We start from the raw sequence: 18,284 nt of genomic DNA, 5'->3' as shown, positions 1-18,284 counted from the left end.
TTTAAATTTTAATCGATGTGGCCCAATTACTTGGTCACAGATTTTAGCAATTCACTTTCCCAGCAATCATACATAAGTGGCGACATCCTTACCAATAGTTGCTCTTTTTAACTTTTGCCAGGCCGTGCTCGGTGGCTCAACCTGTAATCCCAGCACTTTGGGAGACCGAGGCTAGTGGACTGCCTGAGCCGGCCGGTTCGAGACCCGCCTGGGCAACTTGACGAGCCCTCATCTCTACAATAAACCAAAAACTAGCCGGGAGTGGTAGCGCGCGCCTGTAGTTGCAGCTACCCGGAAGGCTGAGGTGGAAGGATCGCCGGAGGCCAGCAGGTCGAGGCTGCGGTGACCGGGAGCGACAGAATGAAACTCCAACTCAAAAAAAAAAAAAAAAAAATAAGCTTCTGCCAATCTGAAGAACGGGGGGGAAGAATGGCATGTTATTTTTTGGAGTTCCAATTTTTCAGTTAGTGAGGTTGAGCATCATGCTTACTTATATGAGCCGCCTATTCCTGCCCATTAGCCAATTTTATTAAAATTATATTTTTTTCTGAAGTTGTTTTGTTACATGAGGGGGAGTTGGGGGCACTACTCAGGCAAGTAATAAACGTCACTACCTTAAAAAATTGTATTTTTTCCTAATTTCTAGGAGCAGGCTGAATAGAAGTATTAATAGATCTATACTGCAAAATCTATTTTTCTAGGTTCTTATTTGACTTCGAGTGTCTTCTGCCATTCAAAAAGTGTAAATTCATGAGGATATGTTTTCTTTATGATTTTGGAGTTTGAAATAGTAAGAGTTTATTTGATCCCTGGACTATAAAATACTCCTTTAAAATTTAATTCTCTGAGTTTTGTTCTTCCATTGAAATTACTTATTGAAATTTGGGTTTGTCTACAGCATTTATTGAAATGTGTTTTTGCCTCCGGCAGAGGTCAGAATAATGCAACAAATCAAGTAGTCAAGCACGTAGAGAAACATAACAGAAACGACGAACTGAAAAGGGGCGAGGGAGCGGCGAATGTCCGACTCCACTCCAGGTATTCACACGTTCAAGGTTAAGGTCGCATTCTGGGAGCGTTTCCGGTACAGGTTACAACTGTCACGAAATGAGAGGGATGTGCCATTCAGCAAGCCTACCATTTTACGTTTCCGCTCCCCACTGTCCTCGGGATGCCGAGAGGGTTTCCTAGCTAGGAACATCGCAAACGGTTTCTCCCTAAGCGTCTAAAACCTGGAATACCACCTCGCCGCGAAAACTCTTACGGGTAGAAGCGGCAGCCCCAGCCCGGCGGCTAGAGCAAGGACGCTTGGCGCATGCGCGCTCTCCGTAGGCGGAAAATCGCGCGCGGCGCTCTTTAGTTAGCTCCGCCTCCCAGCCGACAGCGCATGGGCAGCCTCGGCCCCTGTGCGTAGTGCGTGTCTCTGGCCCCGTGTGGGTTGCGAGGACTGCTGGGAAGATGGCGGGCGCGGGCATGGCCGCGGTAGCGGCGTGGGGACCCTGTCGGAGCTGGGGCTGGGCAGCCGTCTCCTCTGGCTCCCACCATGGCCTCAGCGCGTTGCTTGCTCGGACGCCCCAGCGGGCGCCACGGTGTCTCCCAGGTCAGTGGCCGCGAGGCGGGAGGAGGTTGCGTTCTTTCGAACCCCTCGGGTTCCGTCCGTTCCTGTGCCTGAACAGTGAGTTTTTGGCGCCCCCTTCAAAAAGGCCCTCCCCCCTTTCTCAGCACTCCAGCCCTAGGCGTTGTGTACAGTTCTGATATGAAGGCTTTGAGTAGAGCTCCGCCGCGGCCTTGGGGCAGTCTGGGCGGCCCCGGCCCTTGCTGGCGTTTTTCTTGCTGTGCAGTTTAAGGAGCTCCTGCTCTTGGCCTGTCTCCTCGACCTTGAACACCCACAGGAGGAAAAATTAAGGTGTGCGTTTAGTGCATTTCATGAGGAGTTGCTTCTAAGGGTTTACAGACTGTGACTCCTAAAATGCTGAAACCGACTCTCCTTTGACTTGAGGGAACTGACGGTGGGAGGCATGTTCTTTGTAAAAGCCCTCATCCAGCCTGATTTCTGGCTTTTGACATCTCGATGCTCCCACTCGGTGAAAGCACCACAATCATGACTGTACGAAGGAAACTAGAATTTGGATCAGAAGTCAGAGAACATCGTGTATAGATAATCTGTCTTTGAATTGTGTTCTTCTATTTTGAGGGGGCTTGGTGTCTTGCCACGCAGCTGTCAGGTGCAGGGTCCTCGGAATGGTACTTCATGTCATGGCAGGGATTCTTTGTTTCGAGTTAAAATTCTTACATTTATATAATCAGTATAACTTAAGTAATTGTACACAACCAAAAGACGTATTATTATATAAGTATTCCTGGCAAAGTATAGTATGTCAATTCATTAACCAGAGTATATTCTTTCATCTACTTAGCAAATATTTATTGAGCACTTATGTCCAGGCTTTGAGCTAATCCTTATGGTACGTAGATGATTTATAGATATAATATTAAGAATCTGTCTACTTATAACTCACCAACAGTAAATAAATTGTAATCATCTCACAGGGAAATTACTCTGTTGAGAAGCAATAATCCAGAAGAGGATAGAAAGGATTTTTTTGAGTGCTCAGGTAAGGAATGGGAAATGAACATTCTTGCTGATACAGTCTGTGGACTGGCACCTACCAGAAGTTTTAAATTTGTCATATTTATCAATATATTGAAACTTTCAAACAAAGTTTAAGAGTGAAAGGGATAGTTTTTTGTTTTTTGTTTTTTGTTTTTTTTATTTGGAATCTCATTTCATCGCCCTGGCGTGTATTGGCATGCTCATGGCCACCCAGCATCAACCTGCTGGGCTCAGGCGATCCTTCTGCTTCAGCCTTCCAAGTAGCCAGAACTGCAGGTGCACACTACCACGCCTGGCTAATTTTTTGATTCATTGTAGAGACCAAGTCTCACCATCTTGCCCAGGATGGTCTCGAACCCGCGGGCTCAGGCAATCCTCTTGCCTCAGCCTCCCAAAGTACTGGGGTTACAGGCTTGAGCCACCGCACCTGGCCAAAAGGGATGGTTTTAAAGCTTTCATTTGAGTGGAATTCATTAGAATCCAGACCTCACTCTTGCCTAGGCTGGAGTGCAGTAGCAAGATCTTGGTTCCCCTCAGCTTCAAACTCCTGGGCTCAAGGGATCCTCCTGCTTCAACCTCCCAAATAGCTGGGTCTACAGGTGTGTGCCACCGTGCCTGGTCATTTTTTATATTTTTGTAGAAACAGGGTCTTACTATATTGTCTTGACTGGTCTTGAACTCCTGGGTTCAAGCAGTCCTCTTGCCTCAGCCTACCAAAGTGCTGGGGTTACAGGTATGAGCCATCGCACCCTACCTCAGTATTTTTAAAAACAGATTTTTTTTTTTGAGTTAGTCTCACTCTGTCGTCCAGACTGGAGTGCTGTTGTACGCTCATGGTTCATTGCAGCCTCTACCTCCTGGGCCCAAGCAGTCTTCCTGCCTCAGACTCCTGAATAGCTAGGATTACAGGCATGCACCACCACACCTGGCTTATTTTTTTTATTTTTGTAGAGACAAAGACTTCCTATGTTGCCTAGTCTAGTCTTGAACTTGAACTGGTGCTGGCAAGAAACAACATTAAGGGAAGTAGTGATAACTAAACTCTAGATGTAATAATCTATATGACAACAAACATTCTGGTTGGCTTTCTTATCTCTTATCATTTTCCACTGGGTATTTAAGGAGTTGAACTCCTGGGCTCTAGCAATCCTCCCACCTCAGCCTCCCAAAGTGCTGCAATTACAAACGTGAGCCATCCAACCAAAAGTCAGCTTCTTAAATTCAAAATGGGGAACACTTTGGCTGCCCATATGGAAGAGACTGAAAAGTTTAGCTACGAGCGAGTGGAGGAAGGCTTTATTTAATATAAAAAAAGAGATGTGTTTAATCTAAAGACTGTAAGGAAGTACACAAACCTAATGTCTTTGGAAAGAGGTGGGATTATAAATGACTCTTTTAAAAAAATGTCTTTCTACTTATTTTTTAAAAAGCAAGTATTGCTTTAATTGTAAGGAGAAGATTTGAAAAACAATGGACTTGAGTAACCTTGCAAAGTTCACTGGTTGTACTTTTGACTTAAATTACACCAAGTTTATGTGTATCATTTACAGAAAACCAAACTGACAGAACACAAAGTGATTGCAGAGTCCTATGAGAAATCTCTTTCAAAAATGATACTATCATGTTATTCAAGATTATTTGTAAAGAAACTGCTGGTTTCCATCTTAACTGATGAATTATTATGATGGGCCGTTATTATGGCCCATGATATTCTCGCTGGGGTGGATGGGTGGGAGGCAGTAATAAAAGGAGAATAGCATCTCCCCCTTTGAAACAATTTCCCAGGATAGACCAAACTGGTCCTCAAGAAAGTAGAGAATTTGAAACTCCACAAACATTTAAAAAAGAGGCAAAAATCTCACAAGAAAGGACTGAGTTTGTGCAAGTAAATCTGAATGTTGATTAATACTGTTTAGAATAGATAACAAGGTAGCAACAGGAAAATGTTTTTGGTCTGTCTTTTGTTGTCTTGAAATTTCTACATCATTATGTATTTTGGAAGAATCAAGATTGTACCTTGCTCAAAGAAGGTACTGATTTTGACACTTTTTTAAAACATGATCTCATGAACAGACTTTAGATTAATTTAGTACTTTGAGTAATTTTGTTTTTATTTTTCTTATCAGTTGATTTGTTGAGAAAGTTAAGATTTAAAATATATGTAGTTTTCCAAAAACTGAATTTGCAAACCATAGTTTATGTTTTGTGTACTTTGTTTAGCTTGCAGACAAAAGACATCACTCTCTTTCCTTAATCGACCAGACCTTCCAAACCTGGCTTATAAGAGGCTAAAAGGCAAAAGTCCAGGAATTATCTTCATCCCTGGCTATCTTTCTAATATGAATGGTACAAAAGCATTGGCGATTGAAGAGTTTTGCAAATCTCTAGGTCACGCCTACATAAGGTAGGAACAACACAGAGAAAATGTTGCTACCATTTAGCATGGCAATGGAGAATTACTTCTATTCTAACCAATTGAAGTAAATTCCATCATTTTTATGTATTAATTTATTTTTATGGTCTGTAAACTTTAGTCTTGTGATTTAGGCATTGTAAAAGCAACCTTTAAAAGACCTCCTTTTTAAGGTCTTTGTGCCACACTGACAGTGCTGGTAAGAAAGGACACCTTAAGGGAAGTAGTGGTAACTAAACTCTTTAGATGTAATAATCTATATGAAAAACGAGCACATGTACTAGTTGGCTTTTTCCTAATCTCATATCACTTGGGGACTCAAGGAGTTATTTGACCACTGCTTATTTCCTCCTTATAAAATATGCATTTAAAGGTAATGTATGTATTTTAAAGTATTGTAACATTTTTATTGTGTAATGCAGGTTTTTACTGAGTTTTCTCTTCCTCCTCACTCCTGAATCTGACTATGTATAAATATAAATAGGGATAGGTAGTGTTTTACTAAAGTTTGATTTTTGTAATTCCTGTTTTTCAGTTGAAAGTTATTTTAGTAAAATAACTTGTTTGCCTTGTTATTAGGTTTGTTTTCCTATGGCAGTTATTTATTGTTTAATTTGACAAAAGAGATAGTATGGTTTAGTAGAAACAACACTGGTCTAAAATCCAAGAAGCATAGGTTCTAGAATAAATTCTAGCAATAACTGTGACAAGATAAGTCAGCTAATAAACACGACCTAATTTTATCATTAAAAAAAGAGAGAGATTGGACTAAAGATCATTTCTGAGTACTTTCCTAGCACTAACAGCCTAAAAATCTTTATCTAAATTTTTAGGAGAATGATTCACTAACATTCAATAATTCTAGTAAGTACAACTGTATATAAAACTTTTAGACTATCTGTTCAGTATGTTAGCAGAAATTCCATCAGTTATATGGATTTACTCTTACTGCCTTTAGCAGATTAACTGAATTATTTTATCTTCATGCTCAAAACTCTTCTAAAGTCTGCTCTGATGTATTCTGAAGACTGGAGAATTTTTTGAAAATAGGCTCTCTAGCACTATACTGGGTGCAGCATAATATATAAGGAGTTATAAAACATTGTACTTGCCCTAAGAATCCTTCAATCAGGATGAGAAAACATGAACTAAGATACAATATGAGAAATTATACAAAAGTACTCATCAGAATGTAGTTTTGTCAAAAGAGCAGTATATACTTAATTGCATAGGATGAGAGAGAGAAAATGGTATTTAAGTGGGTAGAAAGACTTTAGGAAAGAACACTGAAGAATAATTAGAATTTGAGTAAGAGGGAAGTGCTAGCCAAGGAGGGGAACTGCTGTGAACGAACACCATGAAATCAAAAATATTGCTGTAATTTTTCTTTTCTGTCCCTGAATGATTTTTGAATCAATAAATCACCATTTTACCAGTTCTTGTATTTCAGTTGAGCCTGAGCTATAACGAAGTCCTGTCTCCCTAAAAGGCGTAATGTGGGTTTCTGCACTTTGGATACAACATAAGTATATACTTTTATAAACTATAGTGCTTCACTACAAATTTTTAATTTGATCAAGTTCCTTTTTATTTGCTCTCATCAAAGTTCATTGCAGTCTAATTAATAGTAACTATTGATTACATTTTAGTTTATTATAAGAAATATTGTAATTATAAAAGACACTATTTTCTATTTACATATTCTCCAATTTTAAAAATTTACTTTTGTGATTTCTGCTTTAAAATTTAGACCTTGAATAATGGAATCGTTTATTATACAAGAAGCATATGAAAATGGTTTATTGATGTCCTATCACCATGCCTAAAATAAGATTGAGTCAGATCTCAGGAATATACCACATGATTTTAAAGCTGGTTTTCTCTCATAATTATTTCTAGTATAATTTTTTTTTTTTTTTGTTGAGTTGGAGTCTCACTCTGTCGCCCAGACTGGAGTGCAGTGGCCGCTCCCGGCCACCTCAGCCTCAACCTGCTGGGCTCCGGCGATCCTTCCACCTCAGCCTTCCGAGTAGCTGGAATTACAGGCATGCGCTACCATGCCCGGCTGATTTTTCGATTTGTTGTAGAGATGAGGTCTCGCTGCCCAAGTGGGTCTTGAACCCGCGGGCTCAGGCAACCCACTCACCTCAGCCTCCCAAAGGCGCAGGATTACAGGCTGAGCCACCAAGCCCATCTTATATAATTTTTTTTTATTTGGGAGCTATGTCCCAGAGTAGTGAGGCTTCTAAGACAGAGATGTGTACTATTTAAAAGTCTTAACATGATGAATATGGGTTAAGGTTCAGCAAGTGTGAACTATGTGTGTATATATTTAAAATCTGTAACCTGATAACATCACTAAGTGTTTGTATTTTCCCTCATGAAGGAGCTCTATAATTATTTTGCATCCTCACCATGTATCCAGGAGGCAGCTAACGTAAAAGATGCAACATCAAATTGCCCACTAAGGAGAAGAAAAGGAGATTAGCTGTCTTTCTCCCTTGTCCCCCCCAGTACCCACCCCTGTCATCTGTGTACCCTGGATGAAGAGGGAAACAACTGATTCAGATGTGGGAGCTAGCTTGTTCTGTTTCCCAAGGATCTCAAATCATTTCACTTCAGATTCAAAGAAAAATTTAATTTATTCTTCCTTTCATCACTTATAAATCCTTATTTCTAGGAAGATAGGAATATATTGTGTGCATACATACTCTTTCATATATCCTAAAAACACTGGGATTTACCAATTTTCATCAGATTTTAGAATCAGAAAGACGAGAAATCTTTTATATGAATAAAATAATTTTTTTACTTTTACCATCCCAATTCTATTCATAGTAGATATTTGTTACCTCAGTACATGAGATTTTCATGCCTAGCCACTATGGAGAATGCAGAGACAAAAAATATTGGTATACCCTGCTTCTTCAGGATTTACTTTCTCACAGAAGTGAACACACACACAGTCTTAGAGAGCAGGCTGTAATAAATTGTCTGTGGCTGATAAAAATAAACTCTATAGAAGTTTCATAAGGGAGAGATTTTTTTCAACCTGTCTGGGAAACCATTCCACCTACCAAAAAGGTTCATTTGGACTAGGCTCTGAGAGAAGATTTTTAGTAAAGAAGGTGACGGGAGAAGCTGCTCTAGGTGAAGGAAACAACAGTATGAGGTGTTAAAACAGACAAAATAAACGTATTTTAGGAACAGTAAGTTGATCAGTTTGGCTAAAGCAGTAGTTTCCTCTGAAGTGATAAAAGATCAGTCTAAAATGACCACAATATAATGGTCTAAAAAAAGGCCACAGCGCTAAATGTTTATGTTATATGTCCCAGGGAGCCATTGAAGGTATTGTTTTATTAATATAATGTTTAAGAAAAAACCTGAGAGCTATACAAGGGGGAACCCCCCCAAAACAGGAATTATCTTTAGGAGGGAGAGCCCCTCGTAGTACACTAAGAATTTATTCCTCCATATCAAACAGTGAACCAAAGTTTTTATCCAAAAATTTTGAGAAGCTTCCATCACAATTTGCAGAAGAAATGTCTCAAGTTGTGGCAAACAGGTTATTAGTTCTTCCATCATGACAACGCACCTGGCCCACCATGCTGAGTGTTCAGCAGTTTTTGATGACAATGTCAGTATGACTCCTGTGCCCTACCCTCGCTATTCACCCAATCTCATCCTGAGTGAATTTTTTTGCTTCCCCAATGAGAAAAGTCCTCAAAGGGAGACATTTTGCTGATGTGAATGAGAGAGGTGAAACAAAAAATGGCAGAAGCACTAAAAGGCATCAAAGTTGACAACTTAAAAACTTTTGAGCAGTGGAAAATGTGCCTTGATAGGTTATTGCATTGCATGGAAAGTACTTTGAAGGTGACTGAAGTTTAAACGTGTAAGGATAAATATGCAATTTTTTTTTTTTTTGAGTTGGAGTCTCACTCTGTCGCCCAGACTGGAGTTTAGTGGCCGCTCCCGGCCACCGCAGCCTCGACCTGCTGGGCTCCGGCGATCCTTCCATCTCAGCCTTCCAAGTAGCCGGAATTACAGGCATGCACTACCATGCCCGGCTGATGTTTTTGTTTTTTTTTTTATTGTAGAGATGAGGTCTCGCTGCCCAGGCGGGTCTACATTTAGGGTTTTTTGTGCCCTCCCTTGTACTGTAAATCCATTTGGAGTCATAGAGACAGGTATTGTGACTATCTAGCTTCAGGATGACAAAGACCTGCACCAAGATGCGGCCTTTCCAAAGTGCCAAGAAAGGTGCATATCAGAAAAGAGAATGAGTGATGATGGTGTAGAGCAGGCAGTGTTCTGTAGCCTGGAAAAACAGACTTGAATGAAACAGTCTGCCCTTAAGGAACTGACATTCTCTCAAAGGGAGAAGAATATTTAAAGCGTGGTTATAACACAGTATGAAAGGTCTTGAGTGTGTACAAAAGAAAGTGGTACTGAATGGAGCATATATGTCAAGTGAAGTTCCTCCAAGGAGATGACTTAAAGGATGACTAGGAGTTTGAGTGGGAACAGCATACAAAGGCTTAAAGTTATAAAAGAATTTATCTGGGATTGATAGGGATTGGGTAATCTGTGGGCATAGTATGATACTTCATGATTTATTAAATTGAGACCTTTAAGGAGAAGTAAAATTCATAGAGCAGAGAGACTCAAGCCTAGATAACTAGGAAGTTGGAAGAAGTTGATGGGTTGGTGGTGATGAAATTTATTCTGGTTGCCTTCTCCTCCATTAATTCAGTAAATACAGAGAGTGCCCCCCAAAAGTATACACATTTTAAGAAAGGAAAAAACTGTGTTAAAATTGTAGTATTCGATGTATACCAATAACAAAAGATGAATACAAGTCACGTTCGACTTCTGCAGTTACAGTAGGTGCTCAGAGTGGTTACCATCAACCTCCAGATACTTCTGATTACAGCAAACTAAAAGTGCATAGATAACATCTCTCAAAATGTGTATGTATATATTTTTAGCACCCCGGTATATAATAAGCACCTATTACTTGCAAGAAACTCATCTAGGCACTGGGAAACCATTGGTGAACAAAACAAAGTTTATGTCTATATGGAGCTCTCTAGTGTGGGAGATAGACCATAAACACAGTCAAATCGTAGTAAGTGTTGTGAAGAAAAGAAGCAGAATAAGGAAATAGAGAATAGATGAAAGAAGCATAATTTTAATGATTGATTGGTCAGAGAAGGCTTTTTTGGGGATATAAAGTTTTAGCCAACGGCATGAAGTGAGGGAGCAATCTACGTGGATATCTGGAGGAGAGTATTCCATGTAGAAGGAAAAGCTTATGAGGCAAGAACTTGAAGAAGGGAGGTGAGGATACAGTTGGGAGAGATACAGAGAGGTGCTTGGACCCCAAAGTATTATGGTAAGGACCTTGGGTTTTATTAAATATTATATAGTGTCTTTGGGTTCGTGCAGATGTTTTTGTTTTAAAAGAACCATTCTGACTACTATGTGGGAAATAGACTATAAAGGTAAAAAATGGAAAGGAGGAAACATATTAGGAGTCTGTTGGATGTTCTTTCTAGAGATGATATGACTTGGCCTAGGCTGGTAGAGTGTAGAAAGTGAGAAAGCAATTGGATATAGGAGATATTTGAAGGTTAATGAGCCAGTAGGATTTACTGAAATGTATATTGACTGACATCTTACTATATTTTAGGCATTGTAATAATGAGGAATATGCTATCTTAAAAATAAAAGAAGCAAATATATAGATATTTAGCTATAGATACATTTCTCTTTTCCTAGGTTTGACTACTCAGGAGTTGGAAGTTCAGATGGCAACTTACAAGAAAGCACAGTGGGAAAATGGAGAAAAGATGTTCTTTCTATAATTGATGACTTAGCCATTGGACCCCAGGTGACTATTTTTGTTAAATCTGAAAATTATTGACTATAATCTCGTATTTAAACTGTTTCTTTAGATATGAAAACTTATTTAATATTTTAAATGTTTAATAATTTTTATATTTGATTTAAAATTGTTCTATTTTCACTTTCTAATAAAATGTAAGTAGCGTTTTACTTTTTATTGTACAAATATTGTTTTATGTTTATAACTTATTCTGTATTATAGACCTGATACTTTAAGAAAAAGTTAATCATAATTGAATTATACTTTGTATCAAATGTTAAGGGTCTGGGAGCTACATGTGAAAAATACATGAATAAAATAAAAGAAAAAACCATAAATTTATATTAAACTATTCATTCACTTAGTAGACAGGAAAAATAAAGTCCTATTTAAAACAATACATATTTTTGTTTTCAGATACTAGTTGGAGCTAGCCTTGGTGGGTGGCTCATGCTTCATGCTGCAATTGCCCGACCAGAAAAAGTTATGGCTCTTATTGGTGTAGCTACAGCTGTAGATGGCTTAGTGACACAGTTTAATCAGCTTCCTGTTGAAGTAAGTCACAAGTCACTTTAGCAATCTCTGTATATACCTCCTGTCATTTTACTGCTCCCTTTCTTTTTGAAAATTTGTTCATGTGTCATTTGTCTTTTGACTTATTATGCTGACCTTTTTCTTTTTTATCCAGTCTCTTTTCCACCTTTAACTATTTGGCCTCTTGTTTAAGGTTCTCTTTTCTTCACAGTCTCTTAAATCATCCTGCCAAATATTTGCCACATTAATGAAATCACACTTTGAAATTTCTTTCTTTAGCAGCATTTTCGTAATCACATTTATTTATTTGGACTATACATTGTGATCTCTTTTTTGTAGCTGTTACCCTTTGTAGCATGTGGGCAATAGTGCCTATTCTTATGACATGTTAGACTTGTCTTATCAGTTGTGGAACTACATTTGTCCCTTGATATCCAAGTGAATTGCTTCCAGAACCTCCCACAGATAACAAAATCCGGAGATGCTGAAGTCCATGGCACAAAATGGTGTTGTATTTGCATGTAACCTCCTATATAATTTAAATCATATCTAGAATTTTCATAATACCTAATGTAAATAGTTGTTATACTGTGTTCTTTAAGGAATTAGGACAAGAAAAAACATGAATATTTTCAGTTCAAGGCTGGTTGAATCCATGGATGCAGAACCTATTGATACAGAGGGCTGGCCATATTTTTTTAGCTTAAAAGTAGCCTCAGAACCTCTTAGCAGAGCTCTCCAGACAGAACATCAGTAAGAGTACGCTGGAGATGGACTTTGCTTTTCCTACCTTAGATATCTGATTGGCATTCTTTTCCTACTCTAATTCTCGCTTTCCGGGGGAAAAAAAGTGCTTTTCATTCATGCATGTTCTTCTGCAAATCATGGTAGAAACAAGGTTTCTGAATTAACTGGGAAAGTAATTAGTTTATTATACTGTTATTGGTCATATGTTTAAGTACTTCAGTTGTCTACAAGATTAAGGAAATAATAACTACTTCATTTTTATGTGGTTTTTTATTTGTGCTGCAGTTGATTGACTTCTCTTTGGGCTTTGTTTTCCTAGGGGTCTTTGACCTGTGGGACTAAGATCCTGTTAGGCCTGGGGCACAGAAATTAAAGAAAAAAAAAAAACAGTCTAGAGCAGTGGTTCAAAAAATATGGTCATCAGGGCAACAACATTGCCTGAGAACTTGTTAGAAATCTAAATTGTTGAGTTTTTCCCTGAATCAGAAACTGGGGATACAGCCCAGCACTCTGTGTTTTAACGAGCATCCTGAAAAGTTTGAAAACCAGTGTTCTAGAGAATGGAGGAAGAGGAGGAGGAGGGAAAGATATTTTGAAAAGAAAAAAAAACTACCGTATGTAGTATTGAATAGTAGAATGTCACTGACTTTTGCCTCAGTCCTGCATTGCCTACCTGTGCCATATATCGTGTATTCTAAGTTCATTTTAGTTCATGTTGTTCTTTGCTCCTTAAGAAATACCACTGCCTATGTAGTCAGATTCCTTTATTAGGGCTAAAATTATAAAGCTGGTCTTCCTTGTACTTATCTCTTATTTCGGAAATTTTTTCTTTCTTGGTCATTTCTCATACATATTCCTCAGTGTCCTTGTGTTTTTCCTACCATTGTCATTTTGTGCATCTAAGCTTGGATCCTGTGTTCCATCCTCTTAACTCAATAACACAGTGCTTCTAATGGTGGGAAATTATCTCAAGGATGTGTTGGGTTGAAAAGGAGTTGGGAGGGTTTTGAGTTTTTTTGGGGGGTCTTTGGCATTTTTTGTTGTTGGGGAGTTTGGTTTTTTAATTACATTTTTTGGTTATTGGTAAATGACAAAATCTATGTACCTTTCTCTTTGTGTGTGTATCCACGTCCCTCAGAGCGATGGTAAGATAGATATACTCCGTAAGTAACTGAGAAGATTTATAATCTGCGAAGCAGGGCATATTTTGTTCATCCTTAATCAGATAAGCAATTGTTAATAAGCATGTTGAGCCATTATTTATTTTTCACCCAACACATCCAAGGCTGCTGCTGCCAAGTCCTGAGCCATTATTAACTTAAAAGTATGTATAAGGAAGAAGCAGGAATACTAGGACCACTGCCTCTTCCCCACACATACAGCTAGCCCTAACAATGTCAAAGAAGCAGAAGTGGAGATTTTACCATCTTTTATAACCTTGGGAATATTAAGCCCAGCATTTCTCATTGTTTGTCTAAGAACTTGATCTCCCTCTTAACTTGACTCTAATCATTCTCTCTTTTAGACACTAGAGGGCCTCACACGTAATACATAGCTGTTTGGAATTTAAGCTTCTGAACCATAATTGCCTTTGATAAATAGGCATCAAGAAATAGAACTTGAGTATACTATGTATTTTCTTTGAGCAATGCTGTTTTTGCTGTTTCTGACCTTTTTTCTTTTGAGGGTTTCAGACATACAACATTTTATAAAGTTAACTTATATAATGAACTGTATTTGTTCAATTTAAAAGCAAATAACAGCTAGTTGGGGGTCAGGGATGTTTAAAACAAAACTATTATTAATTGTGTCACAGTAATTAGCATAGCTTCCACTTCAACGATTAACCAGTGGAACTAAGTCCTAATTGCTGATATTTTTACAAATTCCGAAACAATCCTGAATAGCTTGAGGATAACTGAATATCATTTTTACTTTAAATATTTGGGTTTTAATACAGAGAACCCCATGATATTAATACAGATTTATAACATTTTATGGTTGGAATTTCATTAATTGTAAATCATTTGGAGACAGATATTTAGAAGTATAGCTTTCAGATATATAAATTTTTCACTGAACCCATACATCTTTTTGAAATTTAAAAAAATGCATTAAACTGCCCAAGTACATATAGATTGATTCATACATGGATTTTTATTTTTAATTCTTGATATCCTTTTTACATTAGCAGTATATGAACATTTTATAGGAAAAATACTATGGAAACACTATGGGAAAATTGTAGTATTTATGTTGAAACTTTAAGTTCAGAAATACTCAAATATGCTGTATGTGGCTTTTCTTTCCTTAATTTTTAAAAATCTTTGATAAGGTGTCTATTTCATTTTTCTAGAAATGCCTTTCATATATGATTATAAGACCCTTAAATCTATTTACAGCTTGATTTTTTAGTTTTAGTTCTGATAACCTTTTTAAGAATTTATTACACATTAATAAACTTTTATGCTCAAAAATGTTCATGGAAGTATCCAGCAGTATGGGAATGACCAAGTTAATTAACTTAAGTCAATTATAGTGGACTGCTTAATGCAGGCTTTAAAACCTTTTCATGTAATTTTTTTAAAACTCAGAAATATATTACTAAATAAATAAAGCGGCATAGAAAACTGTGTGTGAAGAGATGTGTATTTTACGATTACATATGAAAACCAAAAACATGGAAAAATACTGGAAGGAAATAAGTCACAATATGGTTGTTTTATTCATGAGGTAGGATTAATTTCTTTTTTTATTATGTTTTCTATAATAAGTGTATGTTACTAATTTTAAAATTCTAATTTTTAATTAGAAAAACTATTTAAAACTACAAATTATAATCTGAAAAATATAATTCACAAAGAATCAGGATGTGTAATACTTCATTTTAAGGCAATAAATGTAGAAATACACAATTCTCAGGAAGTATGTAGAAGACTTATCATTCAAAACAAAGAATCATTTTTTTCTCATTCCTATGACTCTGGAAGAAAGTTTTATTTTATTTATATTTTTTTTACATTCAGCCTAAAATTGTATGAGTTTTTGAACTCATTAACTTTGGTAGCTTTTAGTGCTTCTTGTTTTTTGTGTTTTTTGTTTCACCTCTTTCACATTGACAAAAAATGGTTCCCTTTAAGGACTTTTTTTCATCCAGGGAAGCAGAAAAAAAATGTTACTCAGGGCGAGATAGGGCAAATAAGGAGGGTGGGGCATTAGAGGTCATGCCATTTTGGTCAAAAACTACTACATGGTGTGGGCAGGTACACTCGTTAAATCACCCATCATGAAATGGACAGATGTGTTGAAAGAATCTCCAGAAAAATTCACTGAAGCCAAACACAGCCTCTTACAACAACAATAACTGATACGCTGATGGCGATGGGTTCCTAGAACACATATAGGGGATGGAGGGGGGCTGTATTACAAGGGGCCCACCCTCCAAAAGGCCATTCCAATTTTTGGGGGGTCCTCGTATGTATAAAGTACCTATCATAGTACCTTGCATATAGTATTTAATTATTGATAATTATTGTCATTACACTTGTTATCTTTGTTCTCTTACTCAAGGATTGCTTGCCTTAGATGTGTTGGATCTGTTGGATGTGTTAATGTTGCATAAAGTCATAAATACTTTTATTTTTCTCATTTTTCCAATAGCTGAAAAAAGAAGTAGAGATGAAAGGTGTGTGGGCCATGCCATCAAAATACCATGAAGAAGGAAAGTATCACATTCCATACAGTTTCATTAAAGAAGCTGAACATCACTGCTTGTTACATAGTCCAATTCCAGTGAACTGCCCTATAAGGTTGCTCCATGGCATGAAGGATGATGTCGTGCCTTGGCATACATCCATGCAGGTTGCTGACCGAGTACTCAGCAAAGATGTGGATATAATCCTCCGAAAACATAGTGATCACCGAATGAAGGAGAAAGCAGACATTCAACTTCTTGTTTACACAATTGATGACTTAATTGATAAGCTTTCAACAATAGTTAACTAATACCACATTTTTAGGTAGCATGTAAACTAATATATCCACAAAATTGAAAGAGGGATAACAAATAAAAGATCCTGATACTTTAGGTTTTTCTCTCTTACCAGTGTTTTGTAAATATCAGTTAAGTATGTATTTAATGGTGTATTTGTACAAGTAATACAAATTGTGAAGAAAGTACCAGCTGCTATTCAGAAAACTTTTCCCTTGATTTTTTTCATTCAAGTATTTCCTGTTTTTTTAATTCAGACAAAGTTTACCTTTTTTACACTTATGTTAACCCTGCCAGTTCTTAATTGCATTATCTTTTGCTTAAGGTTATTAGTAAAACTTGAATATTTTGGTTTTTGTTTCTTATAGATGTAAATTTGTACAATAACTTATGATTTTAAAATGCAGTTCAAAAATATAAGAAAATGTTTATTGAAATAAATTTGAAATGATTAGAAAAATGTCTGAAGCATAATAAACTTCACAAAATAAGAATATATGTAACAAAGTATAATTTGTATTATATAAGCTGCACATTATGTTCAAACTTAAGATTTTACTTTTCAAAAACTCAAAACTTTTTAGTAATACCAATATACTTCTGAAATTTGGCTTATAGGTCATATACTTATTTAAATGGGAGTTTCAACTTAATGTAGCACCTTTATGTTCTGATTAATAAAACACTGATTTTTATATATTATTACCTAATTGCAGAAACATTCATAATTTTATTGATTTTGCCTTAAGTACTAGCTAGCCAAATGATTGCTACCTAAGTCAGCTTTCTGAAGTGTAGAGATCCGTAAGAAAATATGAAATGCAGGTTTGAAGGTTTTTATTTTTTAAGTAACTAAAACAAGCCTGTGCAGTAGTCAGCCTTGATAATGAGTTGACTTTTTTTTTTTTTAGCTATTAATTTTGACTGGACTTTATTTAGCCTATTTAAGTTATGTTTGTCAAACCTTTTATTAAGTTGACAGCATGACATAAATATGTATATAAAATAAACAGTCAAATACTTATTTAACTTACTAATGAGTTAACAGCAGTTAGTAAACCTGATTCAAAGGACAATTCTAGAAACTGAGTATAGTGCAAGAAAAAAAAATGTTAGCAGACCTGACTACTTATCCTTAGAGACCAGCTTTACAGGGTTGGCTCTTGGCCTAGCATCTGGGAACTTGGATTTCAGGGTGCTTTCGCCATTCCCAGAACTGATAAAAGTAGTTCACTATACTTGAACTGCCCATACAAAAATGGGGTTTGTACTGAACACCTGCTTTCCTTCTGGGAATCAGGAATTTTGATGTTCCAGGCAGATAGTGCTCTATGTGACCAGTTCGCAGTAACAACCCTGGGCTCTTGGTCTCTAACAGGCTTCCTTGGTGGGCAACGGTTCACATGTGCTATTACAGCTCGTTGCTGGGAGAACTAACCTCATCCTGTGTGACTTCACTGGGAGAGGATTCTTGGACGCTTGCTCCTAGTTTCCCCTGACTTCACCCCACATGCCTTTTTCCTTTGTTGATTTTGCTTTGTATCCTTTCACTCTAATAAATCATAGCTGAGTTTCCTGAATACTAATAAATCATATGCTGAGTCTTATGAGTCCTTATAGCAAATCTTAAGTCAGGGTGGTCTTGGGGGTCCCTTGATACAGATATAACACTGATTAATGTCCTACAGGGCAATTAACTGCAGTCCATGGGTTTTTTATACTGGACAAAAATCCCACATCTAAAAGATAATTTTTGTGTGCCACAGTGCCTGGTGCTAGAGTGGGGTGAGAGAATAACGCTATTTTGCCTAGCCGTTGCCAGGCATGAAGCTTGTTGGGGAGATGAAGAGGAAAGTCCCCTGCCCATGAGAATTTTCTGGGGTTGCACATAATTATAACAAAATAATAAATATGAAAAGAGATTCACAATATGCAGAGGTGGTATGCATCGTGGCTAAGGGCAAAGACTAGAGCTCCTGTTTGAATCCTGGCTTATCATTTTCTAACTGACTGAGCAAGTAACGTCACCAAGCCTCAGTTTCCTGATCTGTAAAGTGGCATAAACATGGATAATAGGGAGTAAGGATTAAGTAAG

The 18,284-nt window shown here is 37.3% G+C and overlaps 1 protein-coding gene across 2 annotated transcripts; it reads left to right on the top strand.

Moving 5' to 3' along the window:
- The first annotated feature begins 1,388 nt into the window (after positions 1-1,388).
- ABHD10 (abhydrolase domain containing 10) lies at positions 1,389-17,782 on the top strand. Of its 2 annotated transcripts, XM_008066586.2 has the most exons (5): positions 1,389-1,600; positions 4,835-5,018; positions 10,812-10,923; positions 11,335-11,472; positions 15,859-17,782. In XM_008066586.2, exons 1-5 carry the CDS (start codon positions 1,459-1,461, stop codon positions 16,201-16,203), a joined length of 921 nt encoding a protein of 306 aa, XP_008064777.1. In that variant the 5' UTR covers positions 1,389-1,458; the 3' UTR covers positions 16,204-17,782. The 2 variants fall into 2 exon arrangements, with proteins under 2 accessions (XP_008064777.1, XP_008064778.1); XM_008066587.2 differs by lacking the exon at positions 11,335-11,472.
- Positions 17,783-18,284: the final 502 nt, after the last annotated feature.

This window comes from Carlito syrichta, unplaced genomic scaffold, assembly GCF_000164805.1.
Source record: "Carlito syrichta isolate Samal-C Ts95f unplaced genomic scaffold, Tarsius_syrichta-2.0.1 Scaffold309017, whole genome shotgun sequence".
NCBI classification, from domain to species: Eukaryota; Metazoa; Chordata; class Mammalia; order Primates; family Tarsiidae; genus Carlito; species Carlito syrichta.
The sequence above is the reverse complement of the archived record's forward strand: the minus strand, read 5'-3'. Positions and strand labels throughout refer to the sequence as shown.